This window comes from Vicia villosa, linkage group LG1, assembly GCF_029867415.1.
Source record: "Vicia villosa cultivar HV-30 ecotype Madison, WI linkage group LG1, Vvil1.0, whole genome shotgun sequence".
NCBI classification, from domain to species: Eukaryota; Viridiplantae; Streptophyta; class Magnoliopsida; order Fabales; family Fabaceae; genus Vicia; species Vicia villosa.
Genome location: NC_081180.1, coordinates 40,603,457 through 40,630,494, shown reverse-complemented (window position 1 = coordinate 40,630,494; position 27,038 = coordinate 40,603,457). Strand labels below are relative to the sequence as shown.

The following is a 27,038-nucleotide window of genomic DNA, read 5'->3' as shown; positions in this document are numbered from 1 at the left end:
ATAAGAGGTTAATGGTTAAGTATGTTTGTGTGGAATGAGATAGTTTTACCGGACCTCATGTTGGACACCAATCTACATGTAAAAGTACACTAATTGTCGACTCTACCAGTGATAGGCCAATTAGGGTCGCAAGATTAGATAGCATGTGTCATTTGAAAATGAGTCTCCCTTTTCTTTTGTGATGGTTTCCCTTATATAACAGTCTTGACCTGCTCCATATTTAAGGCCTATACAGACGACTTAATAACCATCAAAGTCATTGCTCCATATATTCCGACCCGTTATGATTATTAATATGATTTAGACACATTATTGGATACTTTCTAATTCGAATATTCCTTCCGCATTAATCATGGGTTAGCCTAATCAATTTGGCCTGTTTATCTTCTTTTCTCATTCTCGTCCTTGTGAAAAGATTTAACAATTGATTCTATGTCAAAACCTAACCCAGTTTACAAGATTGTACATCAATTCCAACATAATTTTTTACTATATAAAGTGGTTTGAAGAATAATATAGAGTTGAAATGATAAAGATTGAATGTGTTCAATTTTCTTCTCTAGCCAAAATTACTAACAATTACCTACCACTACTCCTTTCATTTTAAAATGCTTGATTCATTTTTAAAAACCCAAAAATGCCCTTGGTTGTGTTGACAAGAACAAACGGGAGGGGAGAAGAGAAGTAGAGCGCCAACGAACCAACCATTTCAGATAAGCACATCCCCACCAACCAACTCAGCACGAGTCATCCACACGACTTTCATTTCTTGATTTTCAACATCGTTCATTCATTCATTCACTATTACATAATAACAATAACAACAACAACTTTATTCAAAACCTTCACTTAATCGATACACTCTGCGAAGGTTTGAGGCACAAGATGGCTTCAGCTACATCTTCTCTATGCTCATCTACCCTCCAATCTCAGATCAATGGACTCTCGCTCCGCAAAACCTCTCTTTTCCACCCCTCTTCTCTCACTTTCTCCAGGTATGTTTTTTTTTTCTTCTTAATTTTCAAATCTTATTACAATTCAACTTTTGCGGTGTTCAATTATGTGCAATTTTTCATTAGTTCAATTCTATAACTCTTGTTTTTACTACATGCTAAATGTAAGGTGATTTATGTTGAAGGGTACATTTCAAAGTAAAAATAAAAATTATGTTTAAATTCAAAAAGCTACATATTCTAGTTCCTTAAAATCTATTCTACACTGAAATTGCTTTTGACTCTTTCATAGGCTTAACCAAACATACACATGATATCTATGCCAATCATATATAGGTCAAAGTAGTACCTAAAAGATTTGGGTAGCCTTTTACCCTACTAGTTGATTTTGTAGGGTTGAGTAAAGTCCCAGGCCCAAATTCTATGACAGAAAGATTTGTCATTGCCCATTGGAAATGGTTATTGCTGTTGTTCAAGAGATTTGGAAATTTTATCCATAGGTTAAGAAATGTTAAATTGTGAGCTTCATTCTACTGGTCAACTTTTTGATGTATTTGTTTGTAGCTTATGTTCATGTTTAATTTTGAAACTACTACTTATAAAATCATTTCATATTTACCCTGAATGCTGCGCATGTGTGTGCTATAAAATCACAAAACGTTCGGTACATCTTTCATCACACACACACGACACACACAAACACACACACACACACACACACACACTTGTTTTATAAGGCTTGTGGTATTTGAAAGCATAACGCAGTCTGCTTAAATATCATTTTTGGTTTTTGTTTTTTGATTTTTTTGTGAATGCAGGAGAAAAGTTTCAACCGTGGTTAAGGCTTCGTCTCGTGTGGACAAGTTTTCAAAAAGCGATATCATTGTTTCTCCATCTATTCTTTCAGCTAACTTTGCAAAGTTGGGAGAACAGGTTTGATAATATATGCTTTATTCTGTAATCAGTAATTCAGTGTTCTGCTCTGCTGTTGCACAACATGAAATTAGCCCAAGTTGTTTTTTATAATGTATAATATATTCAAAATTGTTTTATCAAGTTTTCTATTTGCTTGTAAACTTGTCTTTTTTTGTTTTAAAGTCATATTACTGTGTTTTCTGATTGTCAGCAATCATGACTGTTGGAGTTCTCTTGTTATTCTGCCTAGGTAAAAGCAGTGGAGTTGGCTGGCTGTGATTGGATTCATATTGATGTTATGGATGGTCGCTTTGTTCCAAATATTACAATTGGACCTCTTGTGGTTGATGCGTTACGCCCTGTGACAGATTTACCTTTGGATGTGCACCTGGTATTCATCTTGTACATATATATTAATTTAAGCTGATTTCGAACGATGATTACTTTTTCTGACTCTTGTTAAAGCATTGTAGATGATTGTAGAACCAGACCTGCGCGTGCCAGATTTCATCAAAGCAGGAGCTGACATTATTAGTGTTCATTGTGAACAATCTTCCACTATCCATTTGCATCGTGCTGTTAATCAAGTAAAATTTTCTTCTGAATTATCTCAATTTTGAACACTCAGAGTGGATATCAAGAAAACATTACTTAATCAAGTAAGGTTTTCAAGCCATTTTATGATTATCAAATACAAACTTCAGAATCTAGGTATCAAAATAAAAACAAAATTACAATATCAGAATCTCGTTAAGAATACAGTAACCATCACATATATATGAATGCGTAAGGCTTAAATGTTAAGTAATGTCTTAGCCTCTAAGTATAATAATAACTCAATTTATATTTGTTTTCAGTTTAATATATCTGATTATGTTATCTTGATTTAGGTGAAAAGCTTGGGAGCTAAAGCTGGAGTTGTCCTAAACCCTGGTACCCCACTAAGTGCAATAGAATATGTCCTTGAAGGTGAGCCTTTGCCTTTCTTACTTTGTTTATTGTATAAGCTTTCAAGAAGTTTAAATTTTCATTCCACTAGTAATTACATATTTATACAGTATTTACTAATTAGCTTACCGTCAAATTCGGTTTCCTTGAGTCATTGTAAGTCAGAGTACCACTCTTTTGTTTAAACTCTGGTGCTAAAATAAATTGGCAAAGTAGAGGAGTGTAAATTTTAAATTTCTTTTTCATTTCGGACTGATGTCTATTGTTAAGTTATATTTTTTTGAGGTTCTTTAGTGATTGAAAATTAAATTCTCATAATCTTATTATGATGTTGGCAGTGGTTGATTTGGTCTTAATTATGTCCGTAAACCCTGGCTTTGGTGGCCAAAGTTTTATTGAGAGTCAAGTAAAGAAAATTTCTGATTTGAGAAAATTGTGCGTGGAGAAGGTATGCTGCAATCATTTGTTTGTGTATGTGTGGATTATTAGGTTTTGTGTTTCCCCGTGTTTATTCCATACATACTCTAATTGGTTCCTCTCTCTCTCTAGGGTGTGAATCCATGGATTGAAGTTGATGGTGGAGTTACCCCGGCAAATGCTTACAAGGTGTTGTATACGTTATCACACCGTCTTCCATCCCTTATAATTTAGAATGATCTGTAACAAGTCTTTTTTGTGCTGAACATAATTAGATGATGCTCTCGATGATTTTCTTTTTCAAGAGGGTATTCTCAGCATAAAACATTGGGAAACAACTGATACTGCATGCGTTTCTGGTCATGCACTTAATGTTTAAGAGTTCTATTGGCCAAATGCTCCATATTTTGATCATAACAAATGAGTAATTACAAACCAATAATGAGGGGAAGCGCATACTTTGCTTATTCATTAAATTTGAACGCTTTCTAAAAGGCATAGAAAACCATAGAATCTGTTTGAGTTTGTAGGTTCCGATTTTCAGTATTATCTTATTTGGCAGGTGATTGAGGCTGGAGCTAATGCACTAGTTGCTGGTTCTGCTGTGTTTGGAGCTAAAGATTATGCTGAAGGTACCTTTAAAATAATATTCTGAAATTATACGAGTTAGAGCTATACATCGTGTAATGCGTGGAAATTTAATGTGATTCTGATATTTGTCATGGTTTCAACTTTCAATTCTCTTGTAGCTATAAAAGGGATCAAAGCTAGCAAAAGACCTGAACCAGTTGCTGTGTGAAATCCCTCCGTGGTATCCTATCTGTTTAAATCCAATGTAAGCTGCATGTTTGCACCATCAAGGTTTCTCAATTAAATTTTGACATTTCAGTTTTTCGGTTGGGAGGTTGCACTCTTGTAATTGGCTGTCAATATAAGAAATAATGAAGTAAAATAATTGCAGAGATTTCCTGCAAAATATAGTTTCAATTTTGATTGTATCATAATGTTAAACTTCCAACTCAATTTTTGCATGTATCTGACATAAATACTCCGTACTATTGGAAATTTTACTCTTGGTTGTATGGAAAAATGAGTTTCTGGAAAAACAAATGGGAACAATATTATCACGATGTCGATCTAATTCTTGCGGTTGATTTTTGTGTTTGAATCTGTCAGACAATGTTCACTGTAAATTAAGCACGGCTTGCTATCACCACCAGCAATTGCTTCTCTATGGAATTAACTCGAAATCAGCCAAGTAATGCTTCTGCTGTGATGCATATTTGTGTATAATCTCTTGGAATAGAACATCTTTAATTCAAGTTAAAGCAATCTACCGTCTGTAAGCTTGTAGTTTACGGTTGTGGTCAACCATATTGTAAAGAAGTTTGTGTTTTTTGACATTACATAAGGTTGAAAGAAAACAAGCTATAATTTTTCTGTTTTTTCTCCAAGTTAATTTCATTTGATTTCATCTCTACATCTAAGAGTGTCAATAGAATATTCCATAACCTCTTCCTCGCCTGCAATTCAAACTGTATTGTCTAAACATGAATCCAAAAGGACCCTATGCAAGATGAATAATGACTAAGTGCATGTGATAAGTGAAAACTGTGTTGAAAAAAAACCTCGATACTCCATTGCCAAGTTCTTCTTAACAGCAGAAATCCATTGCTTAATGATAGAATACTGGTGTTGGGCCTCATTCTAATATAGAATCAGTTATAACTACTTATGTTAGAAGGGAGAAAGATAGTTATATAAGGACACGAAGGAAGAAAGATAGTTATATAAGGAGACAGATAACAAGGGAGAATTCATTATATGTATTTTCAGATAAAAACTTTTTGGGTTGAGCAGAGTGAGAATATCTCTGAATATCTCTCCTGTGAGGAACACTTTGCTATGAGATTGTAGAGATTTCTCGCTGTAATAGTTTTAATTTCAATTAGTTATACATTTTTCTTATCTAAATTTTGAGTTTCTAACGTTGGTCCGACATATCGGATCTCAAGACAGAGCTAGTGAATTGCTAACAAGGTTGTAAAAATCGGGATCTTGCATAAGATCGGGAGGGGATAGTAAGATCGTAAATCATGAGATCGTAACTAAGATCGCAAGATCCTACTCAATTATTTTTGTAAGATCGAGAGTGGGTAGCAAGATCGTAAAACATAAGATAGTAACAAAAATCGTAAGATACTACTAAAAAATAAAATAAAACTACATATTTGAAGTATTTCTACATGATATTTTCGTAGGCAATTGTATTTGTAGGAAAATGGACGCCACCGAACCATAATTTTTGTGCCTCATATCTTGTAATCCTTCTCGGCCTGTAATGGTGGTGGCCGGAAAATGGCCGATTGTGGCCGAAACTGGCATAGATCGCACATAATCAATGTTGTTACCATTTTTTTTATGATTTGAATACAACACACGATTCTACTTAACATCTAGATTGTTGGGGGTGAGTGAGATTGTAAAATCGTTAGATTTTAAGATTTAAATCGAGATGTTGATAACCATGATTGCTAATATTGTGTAACTGCCTAAAACTACCGAATAACTTTCGTATAGTTGTCTGAAACTGTCAGACAATTGCCGAAAACTATCGTGTAACTTCCAAAAACGGCTAGATACTGCCGGAAACTCCTAGAAAAGTGTAGGAAACTATCAAATAACTTCCGGATTAGTGTCGAAAATTGCTAGTTAATTGTCTGAAACTATTGGGTAACTATGGAATAACTGTCGAAAATCGTCAGAAACTGCCAGAAACTGAAAGAAGTGCTAGAAGCAGGAATGACTATGAGAATAGACGCGGTAGAAGCAAGAATGGGAAGATTGGAAGAATATCTCCAATCCTTTGTGTCAGAGTTTCGTCAATTGCTGAAGGCAAAGATGGCAAAGCATTTGGGGTATGTTTCCACAGAAAACATCGGTTCTAGTTGGGACGTGTTGCCGGTATCGGATGTGTTAAAGAATCATTGGAAAACTGAGTTCCAAACAAAGGTAATTCCAAAAAAGAAAGATGCGAAAGAGGAGAAGTAACAAGTCATGAAACCAAACAACACAGGGGAGGAACAAGTCGTGCACAAATTGCAACTTTTGTTGAGTATGTCGCTATCAAATCCACTCCCAACGATCCTTTTCGAATTGAAACCACAGAACAATGGTCCATTTATGGTGGATCTTCCTTGGTGCATGTTACCTCCACTAATCGTCCAAAGGTCAGCATTAGAGAAGACTATGAACGAATGAAGCACAATGGAACTTCATATTTGCATATACAACTGGGCTAAAAGTGGAAGAAAATTGGACACAATTATAGATCTAGTGGAAGAGCAACAACCTCCGTCGGAGCCGCCAAATTAACCTTCGTCAGAGCTATTGATTTTGCCTCCACCAGTGATGGTTTCGTTTGAATCACGCTCGGGTATATTTGTGAGAGACCTTGCAACGATCCCACCACCACCAGACGACGATTTACAAGGCACGACCCTCTACAATCGAAAGCGACTATCCTCCTTCCAGTTGGGAACAAAATCATCTCCACTCAGTCCCTTTGTTTCAAAGCAAATCAGAACTCAAGTAGTGGGTCAAGTAGTGGGTACAAGACGAAATCAAGCTTCAGAGGTTTCTTTCAGGGCATTTGCCTATTGTCCTAGTTACTTTCTTTCTGTCCATTGTAACAGGAGCTATGTTGTTGAAATTGTTATACACAAGTCTCTGGTGACTTGCAAGCTGCTCATGCTAGGGTTACAAAAGTAGCTAGACATGATCAAATTTATTCAAGTCGTTTTTCTTATATCATTAAGTACAAGACTATTTTTCTAGCGGTCGGTAGTGATAAGATATTGGTTTTGGGCCTTATGCCAATAGAAACGCCTAATAGAAAATCAATTATAACTATTTATGTCAGAAAGGGGAAGGGTAGTTGTATAAGGACACCGATAGGAAGGAAGAATATCTCTCCTCGGAGGAGAATAGTTTTAATTTCAATCAATAATACATTTTTCATTTATCTAAATTTTGAATTTCTATCACTTAACATGCAAAGTGAATTGCCTGCTGTATCAATAGCTATTCTTTAGAGTTTTTCTGACAACTAACTCAATAAAACTCTCTTCAAAATATCAGAACTTGGATTCCAATTCAAAATCAGAGTTTCTTACTTTGTCTAGGATTCTAATATTCAAATGATATCAAATAAATTGAAAAATAAACATTTTAGTCCTAGAAATTGGAAAGTTGATTAATTTAGCTCCTCAAATTTGACTATCAATTTCTCATTGAAACATGATAATTAAGCATTTGCTTTTCTACCCACATGACATTATTGGGACTAGATCACAAAATGAAAATGTCAACTGTACAAAATGAGAGTTTGCACATATATAAACAGCTAATAATACAACATATCTGCCCATAAATATACACGCAAAATACTACCAAGGAAAAAACTACACATTCTGTCTGCAAATAGGACATGAATCATTCTTCACAAGCCATTTATCCACACATATCAAGTGAAATGTATGGTAACAATGAGGTAAGCTTCTTGCAACTTCACCTACTTCCATATCCTGTAAATTATAATCCTCAGTGTTAACATGATTACATTAACACTATCATTGTGGTCATTAAATCATGTAAAGAAGAATCACCTGTAAACATATTGCACAGAAAGTATCCTCTGCCTTCATGTCCTTCAAGATCGTATGGTGCGGTAGCTTACTCAATGAATCTCCTGACAATCCTCTGGATGCTATTAAGCTATGAACATCGTGAATCTCATCATAACCAGCGTTATTAGCGATTCCAACCTGCTCAAACTAAAACAAATGATAATACGTTAAAAACTATATATTGTGCTACAAATGACAAAATAATTAAATACCAGCATGTGATTCCTAGACGACTTCTAATACGGTAAAAATCTGGAAGTAATGCTAATAATCACATGGAAGTACAGAACAATCAACATAGTGAACATTCTCAAAAGTTCATAGCTGCATGTAAATAAAACTTAAAATGGTCTGTGTAAAACATGCTTTAGACTGTTTCTAGTTTTTTCCTTACCATATGTTATACTTGCATGGATAAATACTCATCCATGTCTTCAGTTTCATGAACTCTTATTACTAGCATTCGTAATATTTTGAAATTTGTGTTCACATAAATATATAACTAAAAATTTCGTTTTCTTTAGTTTCAGAATTTAAATATGAATATATGATATAAGTTCAAGCCTGGAAGAAAAAAACCGGGTGCAATGAAAGAAAATGAGGCTAAATTCTGTTTCTTATCAGGAAGATGCTAAGATAACTAGACAAGAAGAACAAGAACAGATCATTTGCATTTTGCAGGCTTTCATACTGTAAAGGAAAAACAAGTGGCATTATTCACTGATCTTATATGCAAAGTTCGTAACCAGTTGAGTTGCCCATCTCAAATTGGCCATGACCAACAGCTCTTGATACTGCCAACTCAGATTGCACCATCGCAACTAGACTATTATACGCATCAACAGACACAAATCTATTGCTTTTAAAAGGCAAAAGTTGGGGGAGAGATATAGAGAAGGATGTTACTTGCAAATTGTAAGCAGTTAAAATAGCAGGAGTAAGCGATTCTTCTACAAGTCTTCCACGAACAAGTTCCTCTATGAAATCTGCCTGGATTTAAACGTTAAGAGAACCAGTTTAAAATTATGCATTATGACTGTCACTCAAAAAATACACTCTTAAAAATACGTCTTAATAAACAAGCAAGCACAAACAAGTTCAACGCGTAAATCTCATGTATATATGCATTTCAAGATCATACAATCATTGTAATTATAAAAAAAAAAAACACAAGGTATATTGAGATCATACAATCACCAACCATAGATGACGTTCCTCGCGAACCAGTTTGCTCCATACACCAGTAGGCCCGGGAAGCTTCCAATACCTCGACCGAGAGTATAGCCCCGGCAATGGCCCCTAATGAAACTCCCCGGAGAAAACCACTCTTTGTAGCCTTAGCTGCTAAAGCACCAGCTATAGCTCCTGTTAAAGCCCCAGCTGCAATTAAAAAACACAATCCATAAGAATGAAACCAACAAAAACAACCTCAAAAGAATACCTATTAACTAGGTGAAAACAACATTAAACACCCCAAAAATTCTCCAACTTCAATAAACAAAAATTCCTCATATTTAAGCTTCAGAGTTAAAATAAAATAAAATAAAATCATATTCTAATTCTATTTCTACCTAACAGAGATCAAAACCTTAAGAAAGAGATTATGGAAAATACCAACGGCAAAACATGCTGTAAGAGTTCCAGAGATGGCGCATAATAAAAATTTAGAGACAAAACGAAAAACCAAAAAGGGTGTTTCGTTTCGTCCAGTTTCCATGAATGATATAGGCAAAAAAGAACAACAAAGTGGTGATGTTGTGTCAGAGACAGTGCAAACGTGGATGGGCCATTCGAGCGTCCTTGTTTATAGGTGTATCAGAAGCTTATTTATTTGATGATTGAGATTGAAATTGGAAGGATAAGGAGGAAGATAGATTTTGTGGGAAGAAATTCTACGCCGTCAGCAAAGAATGGAAAACGAAAGCTTAATGCGTTGATGGGTCGTTTTCGGGATGATAATCAATCATAAACGCAACGAAAGAAGAGGCAAGAATTAACATTGACTTGAGAACGCACCCAACTCTTTAATAAAATGGGAATGTCATTTAAAATATTATAATGCAATGTATATGTTGAAAATGTCACGCTAACAAATGTGTTACATAGCATTTGGTATGAACTTTTGATTCTTATAAGATGATTTTCTCCGCGTCGATCTTTGTTGGTTTCATCCTTCTCTTCAATTTTGATGAATGAATAATAAAATAGAAATATTATTATTAATATAAAAATAATAATAAAACAATATCTTATAGAGAAAAAAATAGTTCACATTAAATAGCGTAATCAATCAGGGGCGTATATCTAACTAAGTCAAATTTTTAATTTAAAAATCTTGATATAATATTGCAAGATGTTATAATTTTATTGGATGATGGTGTAATTTATATTGATAGTTACTATCTTTAATCTCTATTCTATTAAAATAGTATATATTTAAATATTAAAAAATGACTTGAAGAAATTTTAAATGTAGATGGTGGTGATCTTTGTCAGGGGTTCACCTTCAATCCCCTTGTGAAATTGTTCACAATTATTATAAGAAATTTCACTGCTTCGGGGCAAATGAGAATGATTCTAGAATGTCTATGTATCACTAGAAGAAAGACCATGGAGCAAATAAGGTGCTGAGTTTGGTGGGAGGTCATATGTGAATGTTTATGTGTTTTTAGTGTTAGGGTCAACATACATAAAGTTTACAGGGTTGAATTGTTACATTTCTCTTGTGAATAGATTTTTCAAAGTAAGATTGATTATCTCAATTCCTTTAGAATTGAGGGCAGACGTAGCCATAGCGAGGACGATTGATGAACTTCCTAAACAAATTCTTGTGTCCTCTCGCTCTATCTCTCTATCTATCTCATTTACTTTCAATAGAAATTTATCAAATTCTGAAATTATGCAATCGATACGATTATATTGATTCGTTATTGTCTAAAAACTGTTTCGCAGTGTTGATTACAATCTTTGTGATTGTAATTGGACTTCATATTAATAAGACCTTAAGAAAATTGTGGTCAAAATTGACTGCACACTAAGTGTTCAATAAATTGCTTCACTTACTTTTATTTAAATCATTTCATTGAAAATTGATTACTTATGTGTTTTAATTCAAACGAATTGTGGTGATCGTTGAAGTATATTGATTCAATAACTTGTCATTATCAATGCACGTTTTAGAGGTTTTTAACGCATATATGATTTTTCTGATAGCGGTTCGAATTAGACGATTTGATTCGGGCGTGTTCCGCTGTTCATAGTTAAAAACGTTTTAAAATAGTATTTTCATCAAAACTTTTAATTGGGGATCTATTCACCCCCTCTAAATAAGTCACCTTCATCTAACAATATGTTGAAAAAAATTAGTTTATACCACATTCCTTGGATTTCTGATGATAAAAAAGTGTTAGTTCCATGGTTTTTGTATTGGCATAATTTCGCTAAAACATGGTTCTTAACTGATGTAAAACAAGATGTTGTAACATCATGTTCTGTTGTCATAACAGGTTTTGTTGTTATGTGCGTGGACAGATGTTGTGACATTCTACACCAGAACATCCTGACAGTTCAAACTATTTTTTTAAACCTTGAAAGATTTGATTGAAAAATATTAGAATCGGGAATATTCAGATGATTATTACAGGTACAGACAATCAGGGGATGATTAGGACAAATGTTGATTAATCAGATTAGTCTCTGTTTTTAGAAAAAGAATCTTTGAGATTTTTTTTGAAAAACTAAGATTTGATATTATTTTTATTTGTTCCTAATTTGTAAAAAGATCTTGCAACTATTTCAAAAAAGAGAAGATTGGATTCAAATTGAAGTCCAAGCCCATTCTGCAAGTATTTATAAAAAGAAACTTGGAAAACCTAGTTCACCAAGTTTTCTTGTAAGGAAACCCGTGGGAGCAACAAGGGTTGCTGTTTTGGGAATTCGTAAAGTTCTTCGTGTTTTCTGTTTATTTGAGTCACTCATGTATCTTCTAATACATTGAGGTGGACTTGTGTTCTTACTCTTGAAGATTTTAAGCAAGAGAGTTAAGTGTTGTTCTTGATCAAATCTTTTAAGCAAGATCAAGTATTATTCTTAGTTAGGGTGCTTAACTAGGTATTTTGTTTATTAGAAAGTGTAATCTTTCTACTTAGGTTCCCTTGGTCACGGGGTGTGTGACTGTTTTATCACTGTGGTGATTGGAAGTGGGATGACAATTTCTCAGGTCTAGATATCGACTTCTAGGAAGAAGTAGCGGTAGGTAATGATTAGGTGAGAAGTTATAAACGGGATGTTCAACTTTGAACTAATACTACTAATAATGGACTTCCTTCCTAGCTTGGTAGCCCCCATATTAGGTGTTGTTTGCACTGAACTGAGTTAACAATTCATTATGTTATTTATCATTCTGTCATTTAATTTCAGTTTTGATAAGTGTGTTGTAAGTCAGCAGATGTTATAACATTTGTCTTGACATTGTGTGTTGTTAGAACATCTGACTTGACATCTGTTGTAAGTGCTAGAATTTCACAAAGTATTTAAAGAATAATTGGGTATTCTAATGTTTGTTCAAGTGTGCAGGAACATAGATTAAAATTCTAATTTGAAATCAGTTCTGAAACAACATTGAACAATTAAAGAGAAACTTAAAGTTGCAGATTCTGAAGATCAGACTCTGAAGAATAAAATTTTGAAAAAGGCCAACTTCTGATTAGGTCATCATCTGAAGATCAGAACCTGAAGATCCTAGACTATTATCAGGTTAACATATGTAGATCAAGTCAACCTCTGAAGACTCATAGTCAGAAGGATTAGAAGTTGATATTTGTCTTCTGAAGGATCGGAACCAGAAGCCAGTCAATGTTCCGAGATCAAGAAAGTCTAACAAGTCACTATCATACTCTAAGGTCAATTTGTCTTCTTCAGATCACCTGAAGACTTAGCAGAATTCTGTAGAAGCTTGAAAAATTGCAACTAATAATTCAATTCGTATCAAAGTATTTTCAAATGGCATTGCAACGATATTAACCATATCTGAAAGCTTTACAATGGATCTAATGATGCTTCCGCCAAAGACTCTCTTCTGCAATCTCTCCAACGACTTTTTCCTTCTCTATATAAGAAGCTGAAGATTTGAAGAGAAAAACAACAACATAACATTGCGCCTTTACAAGCAAAGACTTATTACTCTGTCAAAATAATTGCACAAGCTTAACTTAGGATTTCTTAGCTCTTGTATATTCTAAAAATCTCTAAGTCTTAGAGCCTTTTTGTGTTGTATTCAGTGTACACCTATGATTATATATCAAGTGTAATTTATCACAATCTCTTAACTGTTTTGGATATAGTCTGAAGTCTCTTGCTTATGTGCTTGAGAGTATCTAGAAGTCTCTTGGTTGTGTGGTTGAGCATTAAAGTCTCTTACTTGTGTGTTTGAGCAACTGAAAGTCTCTTGCTTATATGTTTGAGCATTTGTAATCAGATTTAGTTATAGTGGAAATCCCTTAGAAGTGCAAGGGGACTGGAGTAGTCGGAGGAACCAGAATATGTCAGATACCACCATAATTAAATTTATATAGTAAATAATTTGTATTGAACATGAGACTCCGTACAAAAGATGGTGTAAATTGCAAAGATTTTAAAAATGTTGGTTGAAAATAAAATCATTTGGAAAATTAGAGTTTAAAAACATTTTGTGAACCAAACGAGCAAATAAGCAACGACAAATCAAAGGAAAGAAAATGATCAAAAAATAAAAGAGATAAGGAAGAAGAAAGAACACCACATAATTATTCTTGAGAATGTCCAAGAAACTTGAGAAATTTTAAAAGTATATGCCCACAAACCTCCTTATACAAGGAAATAAAGTTATAAGGCTAACTTCGAACCAAACATCGAACAAGGTTGATGAAACTCTGTCATTACATAATTTTTATGAGCATTTTTTATGTAATCGAGTTGTTTTCGAGAAAATATGGGTTAAATTGAAGAATAAATGTGAAGAAAATAAGTAGAGAATTAAAAAATAAGAATATTTGGACTTAGGAAAAAAACAAACAAAACAATAAATTCCTCCATGGAATAATCGTGGCAGCATCATGGCCAATATGTGACCCCGTCGTGGCGCCATGTAAAGCGTCGTGGCCACGATCGTACCTTTTCCAACGCATCATAGGCACAATGATGATGATGATGATGATGATAGTGGCCATTATGGGAAGCTCTTTTGACATGTTTTGAAGATTTTAAAAGGCACAAAAGGCACAAAGTGATATTTTTTGAGGGTTACGGATTTGGGAGATAGAAAGTGATGACGAGGCAATTTTTTACCAATGAATTTATAGTTTTCAACCATTGGAGACCATATTCTTCGTTGATTTTCATGTATTATTCTTCTAAACTCATGGTATTTACTTGTATTATTATGAGTAGCTAATTTACTCTTGATTAGGTTTTGTAAGACAAAGTTGATTGGATATGTTAAACTATGTAGCTCGCTTTGTACTATTTTTATTGATTTGATATTCTAATTATTAGTCAGTTATTCTTGATCGTAATGCTTTTTTGTTTGTTGATGAGCATATGAATTGAACTTAGGATCATAGCGATTACTGGCTCTAACGTTGTGAACCTGAAATAGGATAATTGTTCAAACTTAGTAATTAATTTAAAAATAAATAATTGTAAGTTTGTGATTTGGAAATTAGTGAACGTTGTTACCTATTTTTACTTTGAATTCGCCTAAGGAATTTGGGAGTTGCTGTTAAGAAGAGTGAGTTATACACCAATAAATTATGTATAACGGGCGTTCTAATTTATCATAATTCTATAAAATCACTTTGAGAAAATAGACGCAGTTACCAATAGTGATAATCAATGGACTCAAAACGAAATTTGGTCTTTTGTAAATCTTGTATCTTTTATACATTTTATTTGCACAAATTACTTTTGCAAAAAAAATTGAAAACCCACCATATTTACTTTTAAAGCACACTAATCACCTTGTTAAAATAGCGCAATACCTATAGAGATAATCTTATATTTTATTACTTCGACACAATTAATACACTTGCTCATTTGTCAACAAAGGTCTAGAGTGGTTATCCCTTAAATCAAATATAGATTTTCCAAGGGCAGATCCCGAATCAAAAGAGAGCTTTTTCTTCAAGGCAAAACTCATGAATCAAATGGAGACTTCCTAAGATATTCCCTTAAAATACAAGAGCTTTTACTAGATTAGCTCCAAACTAAACAATTTTCTATGAAAGGATATTTTACACTAGAGATTAAACATTCTTAATAAATTATAATTTAACACTCATCCAGAACAAGAACAATGATTCTCACATACTCAATAATACTCCCAAAACACTATGATTAAATATATCAAAAAATGAGAGATATAGAAAAAGTGATGAGAGAAATGTATGTGAGACTTAATGAATTTTATTGAAATTTTTGCAAATTCAATCAAAACTAATCGATATAATTTTAATCGGTTTAAATATTAAATTCTTTCAAAACCGGATTCCCGAATACACTATGTTAAGAGTCAAAATCTTGATACAATGGTGGTGGTTAGTACCATTTGTGTATTTCCAAAAAAGAAAATTGCTACCGGGACCGAACTTTGTTTTTTTATTAATTAATACGATTGTTAGTGGTGAGTTAGTGCTATTCACGTCATGTTGTTAGTAGTTAATGCTAATCACATCATGTTCCAACTTGTATTACTGAACATAATAAATAACGCAAAGTTTCCATGTAGAGCAGGATGGTTTATTTAGGGAAGATGCTAGCTTGTGTTTTAAAAACATATTATAAATAAATAAATAAACAAATAAGCATTAAAATAAATTTTTTATACTAGGTTCCTTAACTTATGTCTTTGAGATACAATATGTTCCTTTATTTATTTTGAAAGGTTAGTAAACTCTATTATTTTTCACATAATCTTCCATGATCTGATAACGTTTGATTATTAATATTATCCTCTTCACCATAAATCAACAATATTTTAATAGTAACATTAGTAGAAATAACTTATACATTGTACTTGTATATGGATGCAATTTGTTGTGTTGGGGGACGTGGAATTCATCAAACATTTCAACACTTATTTGTGTACTGTGCGGTTTTTCTAATATTTGAACTTTGTTGTTGAATTTATTGAATATTAGTAGTAATAGAATAATTTATTTTGCGGTCTTTGTTTGAATGGTTAGATGGAAATGTGTTAATGTGCATAAGGTATTTCCTTATGCATGGTGCATAAATACTCAAATATTATTTATATTACTCAAAATATTATATTTATTATTCAAAATAATATATAGATTACTCAAAATAGTATAAATATTATTCAGAATAATGAATATATTACTCAGAATAGTATATTCATTACTCACAATTAATAATTACTCATAATTAATAGATGTGTACAAATAATGCATATATTATTCATGGATTATGATATTATTACTCGTTTCTAATTCTAACTAAAATGTTACTCGGAACAATTTAAATATTACTCGTACGAGACTTATGCACCGTGCATAAGGATATACCTTATGTACATCAACCTGACCCGGTTAAATGTATTTAGGAGTGAGAAAAAAATAAGTTTGCATGAACCAAATTGAAAAATCTGGGGAACAAATTTAAAAAGCTCAGTCTAATAACATAAAATATGACCCAACCCATTTTATTAGGGGATTGTTAAATACACCTTATGAATTATTACCACACTTTATTGAAAAATTTAAAATACTCTTTGATTTTAAAGATTAATCTTCAAATGCACTCAAAAACACAATTAGTATTTGTTTTTGATAACACCCAAAATGATATGTTGTATTTATTTCGAAGATTTATCTCCAGAAAATACTAAAACACATATTCAAGAACATGTATGTAAATTAGATTAAGTTAAAATTAATAAATAAGAATGAAAAAGAATGGTGGTTCCAACAAATTCAAAGGAAAATTTGACAAGACTCGGGGCAAGAGGCTTGGTCGAACTCTCACAAGTAGCAGGTCGAACATAGAACTTCTGAATCCTCGAAAGGAGGAGGAAACTATCGAAAGTACAAAGAAGATAAGAAAGGTAAAGGTGTGCAATGTTATCACTGTGAGAAGTGGGGTCACTTGTCTAAACATTGTTGGTACAAGACAGACAATGGATCAAAAAAAGGCAAGGACGAAGGAGCGAACCTTGAACGCCAAGATTCAGATGATGCTGAAGGTATGGTGGTTATGGCTGCAGTTGCAAATAACCATGTCGAATCCAAGATTTGGTTCCTCGATTCAGGCTGCTCGAATCACATGACTGGTCAAAAGGTGTGATTCGCAGATTTTGATGAATCGAAGAAGAGCAAGGTAAAACTTGCTGATAATAGTTCGTTGCAAGTAGAAGGTACTGACAACATAGTTTTCACATGAATGGAGGGAAAGCTATGATCAAAGACGTGCTCTATGTACCTGGTATAAAGTGCAACCTGCTAAGTGTTGGACGAAAAAGGTTTCTCAATTGTCATGAAGATGGAGTTTTAAAATTGTTCCACACCCAGAACAATTTGGTCTTGAAATCTCCTATGTCGAAGAACATGACGTTTAAGACCATGATCAGTTCGACTGAAGTACAATGTCTAAAAATTATTGTCGACCACAAGGATAGTTGTTGTGGCATTTGAGGTTTGGAAATTTGAACTTTCAATCACTCAATCAACTAATTACTCAAGATATGGTTACTGGTATTCCAAGTCTTGAGATGCCTGACAAATTCTGTGAAGGATGTTTAGTCAGAAAGCAATCCAGAAATTATTTTGCTTCGACTATGCCAGGGAGATCATCCTGCATACTCGAAGTGGTAGACTCAGATGTATGTGGTCCATTCGAAGAACATACCCTTGGTGAAAACAGATATTTTGTTTCGTTTGTCGATGAGTTTAGTTGAAAGTTATGGCTCTATGTGATCAAGAGAAAGGATGAAGTATTTGACATCTTATACTTGTTTCCTGTAACTTGAGCTATAACCTTTCACTAATTAATAATACATTCTGAAAGTAATACCTTGTCAATTCTACTTCTAGCTTTTCCATTAGAATTAATCCATATGATCTTGTTCCATATAACAGGTAGATCCATCACCTCCATTAACTCTATAAACTTTGCGAACTCCTCCATTTCTACCCTGTTTGATCGTATTATCCCTTTCCTTTCCTCTTCTAATTTAATTGCATTAAAGTCACCCCTAATTATCCATTCTCCTAAAGGTAGTTTGTACTTTCATTCCAATAATTTCCTCCATAACACTCTCTTTTCAGTAATACAGCATGATGAATAAACATTGACAAAGTAGCGATTTGCACCTTTCCAAACAACTTTAACACCAAGAAACCTTTTTCATTAAAACTGAAAGTAGGCTCTATTATACCTTTTTTCCAAATTGTCAGCATTCCCCCCGACAGATCTTCAGAATCTACCACCGACCATTCACATTCCTCCAATCCCCATATACTTTTTAATATTCTCTCTTCCATATTTTTAATTTTCGTCTCCTAAATGAAACACAAATCCGTCTTTGCCTTTGATAAAATCTGACAAATTCTTCTTCGTTTGACTGAACTGCCACCCTACTTATATTAAAGGTTCTGAGATTCATGGGATACCATCACTTTTCACCTTCCCTACTTCAAAGCAATATCTTTCCCGATCTTCCATGTTCCTCATTATGCCTTCGAATACTTAATCTTCTTCATCTCCTTCAATTCCCAAGTCTTTAATCGATTTCCACCGTTTAGCCGACATACAATCTAAGGACTTCCGGATTCGATGATTACTTTGGTGCATTCTTGAATCCGCAATAGAATCACCACAAAGTAAAGACCCATTCGAACTCTTTGAATTAGTTCCTTCCATTACATTACACGCAGGTGACAGATTCATGGTCAATTGTAAATTAGGGTTGACATGAGAGTGTAATAAGGGAGAGAAATAAGATGGTGCAAAAGGAATTTGGATATTCTCATAAATCTCTAATACAGGTTTTGTCTTCTTGGGCTTTCTCACAGTGCACAACCCACTAGGAGAGCACGAAATTGGGTCTGATATTTGATATCCCCCAATAAGCCCACTAAAATTATCTCCCCTCTGGCCCACTTTTTTGGATCCACCCTCCTGAAGGAAATCCTTGATAGATTTGAACCCGGTCTCTACTTGTCCCATTTTTAATAATCCATTACTAGCATCATCGAAAACCCCAACAACTTGACCCTCATTTATTTCTCCCTGACCATCAACAATTAATGTTGACTTCTCACCAAATACATATTGTACAACATTTGTAGTCTTTTGTATAACATTCTTTTGAATTCTATGAATATCCCCTGGTTCCAGACTTTTATCCTTCGAAAATGATCTAGATATCTCCCTACAGCTATGAACTGTTGCATCACCACTTTTCTTCTGAGCCTCTGAACCCATATCACTCTGGAAAGACCTTAGCCTTTTCTCTGACACACTTTTGTCCACCCCACCATCATCTGCTTCATCCTCCTCGTCGCTCTCCTCCCATTCACCATACTCTGGCTCCGACGAACTGCCATTTTGATCACCTTCCCCCCATCCCTTCGGTATCACTATCTGCTTGGGTCCATGAAAATCCTCCATAAGCTTAATACTATAGACATTATCATTCACTCCCACGTTAATACTTTCATTTAGGACCATTGAGTACTTGGTTGTGATTAAGAATAGAGCTACATCCATCCTAGTATGCTCCCTTGTTTCCTTATACATGCAAACGTAAACACCCATCGTTTTTTATATAAACTAGAAAAATTTCTAGTTCCATACGTGATAAGGTAAACCGAAACAACGCATCCAGGTCAACATTTCAGTATCCACATCAGCAGGACTCCACATATGTATATCCGAGAACCATTTGCCTACCCATTATGCATCTTCTTTTATCAGCATTTTAATCTCCCAATCCTCTAGTTCTTCAAGTAAACACAAATTTGCACCCAACGGCGTAGCTTTGATCCTAAAGTAACCTTCTGCATGTAGCGCTGCTTGTATGCTATATGTCATTCCAGGTTCTTCTATTACTCCAACATACGCCACTTCGAACCTTCTTAGATCACCTTCCTCCATGTCAAATTGAAAATGTGCAAACTTTGGTTTACGTTCTTTCCTATTCCATCCTTGATCTTTTCTATCTTGCAGACCTCCATTCTTCTTCACCACTTGAGCATATGTGACATTGCCCTTAGTTTCTTGATATTGCAAGAGCTTCTTTATATTCCCACCTTCAACAACTTTTGTCTTAGCTCCCTTATTGTGTTCTCCCAGTTGTGGTTACGTGCCTCTTTGGATTCTTGGTGTGTTCGCATGTATCTTTCTGCTGTTAGATTTATTTATATTTTATGGGCTACGATAAATTGTTATTTGGTTTGTGAAAAATGGGTTAATCGTGATTTTGATGGGGGTACATAAATAGGCTCCTTTTGGTTAAGTGATCTTTTTTAATTAAAGCCCGAATATTTGAAACCAGATTGGTGTGGGTAAAAGTATGGGCTTTTAACTCTTGGCCCTTAATGGGTATGGACTAGGGTTATATATATTATTGGGCTAGGTCCCCTCTGTAATCACGAAATCAAAAACATAATTGACGGCTCCACAATTTTCCCATTGAGAGTTGCGAACGGGAGTGTGACATACAGAGGGAGATCAGATCATTTATCTTTTTAGGGATAGCATTAAGGTGACAATAACGACAATTCTTATTCTCAAATCATGTCTAGAACAAGTAAGTAATGGTGTTCTAATTTCATATAATTGATCCACAAAATTATTCCGCTTACATTTGATATCAAAGCTAAATTATATGAATTAGAGTTCAATTTCTGTTGTTAAAGTATAATTATGATTTATGAGTTCCGATTCTATTTCTGCGGTATTCAATTGACATTCCAATTTTCTTATGAAATCGATTAAAACTGAAATTAAAATTAAATAACAAAGTATGTTTCTTGCCGTCACGTAATTAGCTCTACAATTGCAATACCCAAACCGATATTGTTATATATATGTTGCGACACAGTGTACGTTATCACTTTTCCAATTAAAAACAAGTAATAATGATACCGTAGTGTGTAATTTTGTTTTGTGGATTCAATTGGTATTAGGAAAACGTGAAACATAACTTTGTCAAATATTTTTATGAGACATAAGTATTGTTTTTGTATTATCCTGGATATTTTATTAAACAAATATTAGTTTATACGAATTCATGATATATTTGTTTGTGTTAAATATTCTAAAATATTAAATAGTCTCTTTATTGAAGTTGACACGGTTGGAAGACAAAATTTACTGGGAATGCTATACAATCCAGTTCATGACCGGTTCATGATTTTTTGGTAAGAAAAATTTAATTCCTATGCAAGAACTTTTATAAACTAATGTGTGTCACTCTCTTAGATTTATAAAAGTTTCTTTGTAGTTTTAGGAATGGTTTTAAGTCATTATTATGATTGACTTCCCAAAGGAGGACAATTGTATGTAAAGGATTGTGGTTAATTATGGATATAACTATTTGAGGTGCTTTGGTCTAAGGGATTTATCTACCCAAAGGAGATAAATTCTTAAATCCAATGTATGCTTATTAAATAGATTATTCTTGAAATTTGTGGATGGAGTTGTTGGAGGTGCTTTGCTTAGAGAATTTATCTACCCAAAGGAGATGGATTTTCAAACCTAATGTATGTTCATTGAGTAACTCATCTAAGGTCCTGACTCTTGTTGTAACATGGGTTTACGCATTCCACCCAAAGGAGATTGCGTGATAATGTTGGCCTATTCGTGATAGCTTAAAGCTATATCTTGCCTTTATTATTTGTTCTAATGCATTCTTGTTTTATCTCGACAGTGACCTTCTCTATGAACAATTGTTCTGCTTCTATTAAGATCCTGAAAGGGTCTAATTTTAAGAAATGGAAGAAAGACTTAGAGTTTTTATTAGGGATTGCTGATCTTGACATGGTGTCATACCCTAATTTTGACCCCCCCTGAGATGTCACACTTCCAGATATTTCATCAACTCAAGACAAGTACCCAGAGCAGTCACTTGTTTACCTAGTACTCAATCGAGGGTGTTCAAGAACAAAGAAGCTCAGGCAAATGATCAATCAATAAAGAAAATGACCTCTAATACAATCATGGGACTCAAATGATTCATTTATCCACCTATGTTGAGTAGACAACAGTCATCAGGACTCAGGATTGCCCAGGTCACCAGACTAGGGTTTTGAGCCCATCAAGGACTGAAATCAGGGACCACATTTCGGAAACCCTAAAAAGCTCTAGGACATCACTCAAAGGGTTCAATCATCTTCTAATGATCCATATGACAATATCCACTGGGCATTGTACTTCAATTCAAGATCTACAGTCATCAGTTTCATCTGGTTTACAATTAGGGTTTTTGACCCAATTCACATGGACAATTGACTTTTAATCAGGACATGGATCCACAACTCAAAACATGGCTCAAGAACTTCTATTACCTCAATATAATCCATTCATACCATTCATTTGAGGAGGAGAGCTTGATTCATCACAAAAGTCCAAGATTTCACTTCATTTGGAAAAAGTCAATTGTACAAGATCACCTTTGACTTTTAGGGTTTTGGGTCAAACCATGACTTTTAAGAATCAAAATCATCAATATATGATTATTGAAGTCATTTGACCAAGAAAAATCAAGAAAATAAATTAAGAATAAAAAAGTCAAAGATTGACTTTTCATACTTAGAAATTTTTCTAAGTGTTTAAAGGTCTTTTTTTTTCAAAACTTTGGAAGGAAATATCTCAAAATTTCAAGCACAAACTGAAAAAAACTCCCAACATCAAAGTTGTAGATTTTGATCCAATGAACAACTTTGTCACATATGATTTTTTGGCTAGAAATGAACCATTGAAGAGTAGGGGTGATCAAAACCAAACCAACCCAATAGAAAACCGCAAACCAAACCGAAACTGCAAAAAACCGCATTTGGTTCGGATTAGTTTGGGTCAGTTTTTACAAAACCGCACGGTTCGGTTCAGTTTGCGGTTTGTATTTTGTAAACCGAACCAAACCGAATCAAACCGCACTATGTTACAACCTAAATTTTACTAACTCACATTCAACCCAAACTTAAACTTATTATACATTAGCAATATGATTACGAACAATTTTCTCATCCTTACACATATAATTTCAGTCTCGATCTTCTAAAATCTCTAATAACATTATCGCACCTTCTTTGCCACATACATCTTCCCTCTTCTTCTATAATCTCTACTCTCTTATATTCTTTCTTTTTCACCTTCTCATTTTTATATAAATGTTCCGTATTTCAGTTTCGTTTTTATCGCATATCTTCTTCTCTAATCTCTCAACACTTTTTTTCTTTTTCACTTTCACTAATCTTTCGTCTCTTCTATTTTTTTGTTTCGTTATAATAATTTTTATATTGTTTTATGCTATTATTTTATGTTTAATATTCCACTTTTGTCTAATTTAATTTTTACATATTAAATGGAAAATTGTTGTCAAAATATGACGAGTTTTGTTGTTATTTGATAGTGTATGAATGTATAAATACAAAATTATGTTATAATCTATATGTGTATGTATGACTCAATAAAATATTTATAAAAAACCGAACCAACCGAACCGAACCAAACCGCATTAGTTTGGTTTGGTTTGGTTCGGATTTTTTTTAAAAGCCAACCGAACCAAACCAAACCGCACTATTTTTTCTCTTGTGGTTTGGATGATTTTTTTCGTCAAAACCGCCCAAACCGCACCGCGAGCACCCCTATTGAAGAGATATGGAGCTTCAAAGTGACTGCCTTCATAAAACTAGCCAAAAAACCCTAGTTTTCTTCAAACTTTAAGCCCATTTTATACATATTTCCCAAATGATTTTGAAGAAACTACAAACTAATGAATTGAAGTACATGTTAAGGGATTTCCAAATTATGCTCAACCTCCTCTAAATTCATTTTGAGCTAGGAGTTATGCTTGTTCAAAGTTAGGCTCATGAAGTGAAATTACAAGTCATGACCAACTTTGGTTTTGGTCATTTTTGTGCAAAGGCCTACACTAATTGGTACATTTACACTTCAAATATATCAGAAGAGATTGGAGAGAATCATTTGCATCATTTGCATCAAGATTCCAAAACATCCAAAAATCAAAGTCATGTGATTATGTAATCATTACATTTAGAAATTTATGGCAAATGATGATTAATCAAATGGAATCTTCTCCTAAGCCAATTAAAAGCCTCTACACATCAAAAATGTCTCCTAAGATCAGAAAAGATCAATGGCTAGGGAGCTTGCTCGGATTGGCCATCATTGCATTTGTGAGATTCCTTGAATTTCTTCATGGCCAAGAAACCAAAGCGAGTTCACTAAGCAAGCTCACTCTCTCCAATTACACTGAACTCTTTGCCTATAAATAGAAGTTTCATCCTCCATATAGTTCACACCAAAGCAACAACAATTCTTGCTTTCTCTTCCTTCCTCTCATACTTAGATTTTTCAAAGTTTCTTTGGCAAGAAGACTCGGGTTCTTCAAACCAGAGCTTTTCCTTTGAAACTAAGCAGTCAAACATCTCAATGAGGTCCATTAGAAGTGATCCAAACCCCTGGAACACTTCTGTAAGTGCAAGAACATCATCTTCACTTTCAATTTGGAGCAAGATCAATTGGAGGTCTGTAGAGCAATTCAGAAGGTGTCAAAGCATTCTAAGCATTCCAACACATTCCTTGGGGTGTAGTGAAGCTATTCAGATAGTCACAACTCCTCTGTAAGTGAAGAATCATCATCAGCCATTCTCACTTGGAGCTTAAGCAAGAGGGGTCGAGCAGAGCATTTCAGAAGCTTTCAAATCAATTCAAGTGCCCAGATAGCATCAACAAGGTCCCATGAAGCTTTTGCAATCATTCATTCATAGCTAGAAGATCTCCACCATCACCACGACCTTCAGTTTCAGAGGTAAGTTTTTGAACTTCACCTCTTTAATTTGTGTACTTTTTGTGTTAAAACTCAATACCATTTCATTCAGCATCATCAGAGGATTAAAAACCCTCTATCATCATCCATTTATTCTTCAGTATAGTCATTTAATTTCATTTTCAAATTTTAGGGTTCTTCACGTATTTTAGATAATTCAGTAGCTATAGTCAATTATAGTTTATGATAGTTACATATTTGAAATCGTGAGAGAATTTAGAGCAAGTTTGATGTTTACATCTTTGCAATTGGTTGAGAATTGAGAGAGTTCAGAAATTCAAAAATGAATGAGCTTGAGGTTGAAGACGAAGATGGTGATGGCGCCATTCTTTTGAATTTTAAGGTTCAAGTTTAAAATATATTTAGTTGAATTTGTTTACTAAACGAATTCATCATTTGCCCTAGTGGCCTCACATGCGCTCTCAATACTCTCTTGCCCACAAGTCTGGGGTTCGAATCCCCCTCGCCCCAGACTTTTTGATTCTTTTATTTTTCAAAGATTTTCAACTTGTTTTGAAACATAACCAATTGGACGCATGCTATAGTGTAATACGGTGAACTGACTTTTTATTAATCGGAATGTCGCGGTAAGCAAGAGTCGCCACCGACTTTTATTTTATCCAAACAAGTTAGAAAGGCTAAAAGAAACAGAAAAAAACCTTTTAAAGAAATCTGAGTTCGGGGGGTAATTTATGCAAAGGGAAGGTGTAAGGCACCCTTTGCATCCATGGTTTTCCATGGGCTCTTAATTGCTTTGCTTGCTCGTTTGTTTAGAAAATGTAGATGAAAGAGATAGGGACTTTAGCTCGTAAATGAGCGTAGCCCTTTTGAAAAATTATGAGAAAGAATATAATAAAAAGGTTTGAGCATTGCAAGGCAATTAGGGGCAATTACCTTAAACTCAGATGATAGGTCTCTTTTTAGCCTTTCAGAATGAAAGGGTCTATCCTTGCCATAAGAGGGCAGGAAGCCTTTCGTTTGGAGGTTGAAGGGTCGTCGAAGCATCCTTTGCCATAAGACTGTCCCATGCCATAGAAGGGCAGGTAGTCTAAGGCAAGGATCAGAATAAGCCATTTCATAGGCAGCCAGAAGATACCTCAGCCTTTTTCCGTGGGCAACTTCCGAGGGTCGAGGTCATGTTAGTGTATCGAAGGCAGCATCATTTTAGGGTCTCATGACCTTTTATCGAGGCAACATGGCTGAGGTATCCTCATATTCGAGGGACTGGCTATTCTGCAAAAACACAAGGCAACAAGGCAACAGACAACAGGCAACAGAGAGGGTTACCCAAAAGCGTGCGTGTGTGCACCAATCACGTGATTATATTCAATTATATTATCTTGTAAATTAGTGAGGCTAATTCAGTTTAATGGTTGTCACTCCCTAAATTACTAGCCACGCAGATAACATAAGGCAAAGAAACAGTAATACGGGGGAGGGGACAATGAAACCAGCGGATCCCTTAATCAGGGTTTGACACAAGTAATAATTAAACAGAAAGAATAAAGATTAGAGTTTAGGGTTACCAAACTCGTAGCTTTGGCGATCAACGAACCCTGAAAAGGCAAACAAACCAAAAATTGGGTGAGTGTATGGCTAATTCAGAGGCGAACGTCTCTAACCCTAAAATAAGAAGGTCGAGACAATAATTTGAAATAAGTAATTAAATAAAGGGCACTTAACTTTTTGCATTTGATCTGATATGGTTGGTGGGGGAAGCCTCGGAGTTAACCCTAAAAAATGGCAAAGGCAGATAATCGGTGAATGTATGCATAGTTCAAGAAATATAAGGGCAAACCCTAAAATCAACGGAAACAAAATAGACTTTTAATTAAAAGAATACTTAGCTTCAGTTGACGAAGGTTGATAGTCGAGGGTTGTCTGAAGCATTGACCCTGACCCTCTGAGGATTGATAGAAAAAATAACAGGAAGCAGTGAGTGTGTGGCTAATTCAATGGCAATTAAATTTAACCCTAATTTGACAAAAAGAACAAGACAAAATAAAATGATTATTTAAAATAAATATGAAGTAGGACTTAGCTTTTGGC

General features: G+C 34.3%; 2 protein-coding genes across 5 annotated transcripts; one reads left to right on the top strand and one right to left on the bottom strand.

The window, feature by feature from the left end:
- The first annotated feature begins 708 nt into the window (after positions 1-708).
- Positions 709-4,713, top strand: LOC131635099 (ribulose-phosphate 3-epimerase, chloroplastic). 2 transcript variants are annotated; one of them, XM_058905716.1, is made up of 10 exons: positions 709-995; positions 1,772-1,886; positions 2,119-2,259; positions 2,342-2,455; positions 2,759-2,837; positions 3,155-3,264; positions 3,366-3,422; positions 3,796-3,865; positions 3,983-4,068; positions 4,410-4,713. In XM_058905716.1, the coding sequence occupies exons 1-9, from the start codon at positions 886-888 to the stop codon at positions 4,030-4,032; spliced, it is 846 nt and encodes a 281-aa protein (XP_058761699.1). In that variant the 5' UTR covers positions 709-885; the 3' UTR covers positions 4,033-4,068; positions 4,410-4,713. The 2 variants fall into 2 exon arrangements, with proteins under 2 accessions (XP_058761699.1, XP_058761695.1); XM_058905712.1 differs by lacking the exon at positions 4,410-4,713 and having other exon boundaries at positions 3,983-4,220.
- Positions 4,714-7,484: 2,771 nt separating this feature from the next.
- Positions 7,485-9,966, bottom strand: LOC131635109 (NEP1-interacting protein-like 2). Of its 3 annotated transcripts, none has more exons than XM_058905723.1 (5): positions 9,536-9,965; positions 9,113-9,301; positions 8,828-8,907; positions 7,901-8,068; positions 7,485-7,819 (listed from the first exon to the last, which is right to left on the bottom strand). In XM_058905723.1, exons 1-5 carry the CDS (start codon positions 9,636-9,638, stop codon positions 7,697-7,699), a joined length of 663 nt encoding a protein of 220 aa, XP_058761706.1. In that variant the 5' UTR covers positions 9,639-9,965; the 3' UTR covers positions 7,485-7,696. The 3 variants fall into 3 exon arrangements, with proteins under 3 accessions (XP_058761706.1, XP_058761711.1, XP_058761717.1); XM_058905728.1 differs by having other exon boundaries at positions 8,828-8,911; positions 9,123-9,301; positions 9,536-9,961; XM_058905734.1 differs by lacking the exon at positions 8,828-8,907 and having other exon boundaries at positions 9,123-9,301; positions 9,536-9,966.
- Between the last annotated feature and the right edge of the window lie 17,072 nt (positions 9,967-27,038).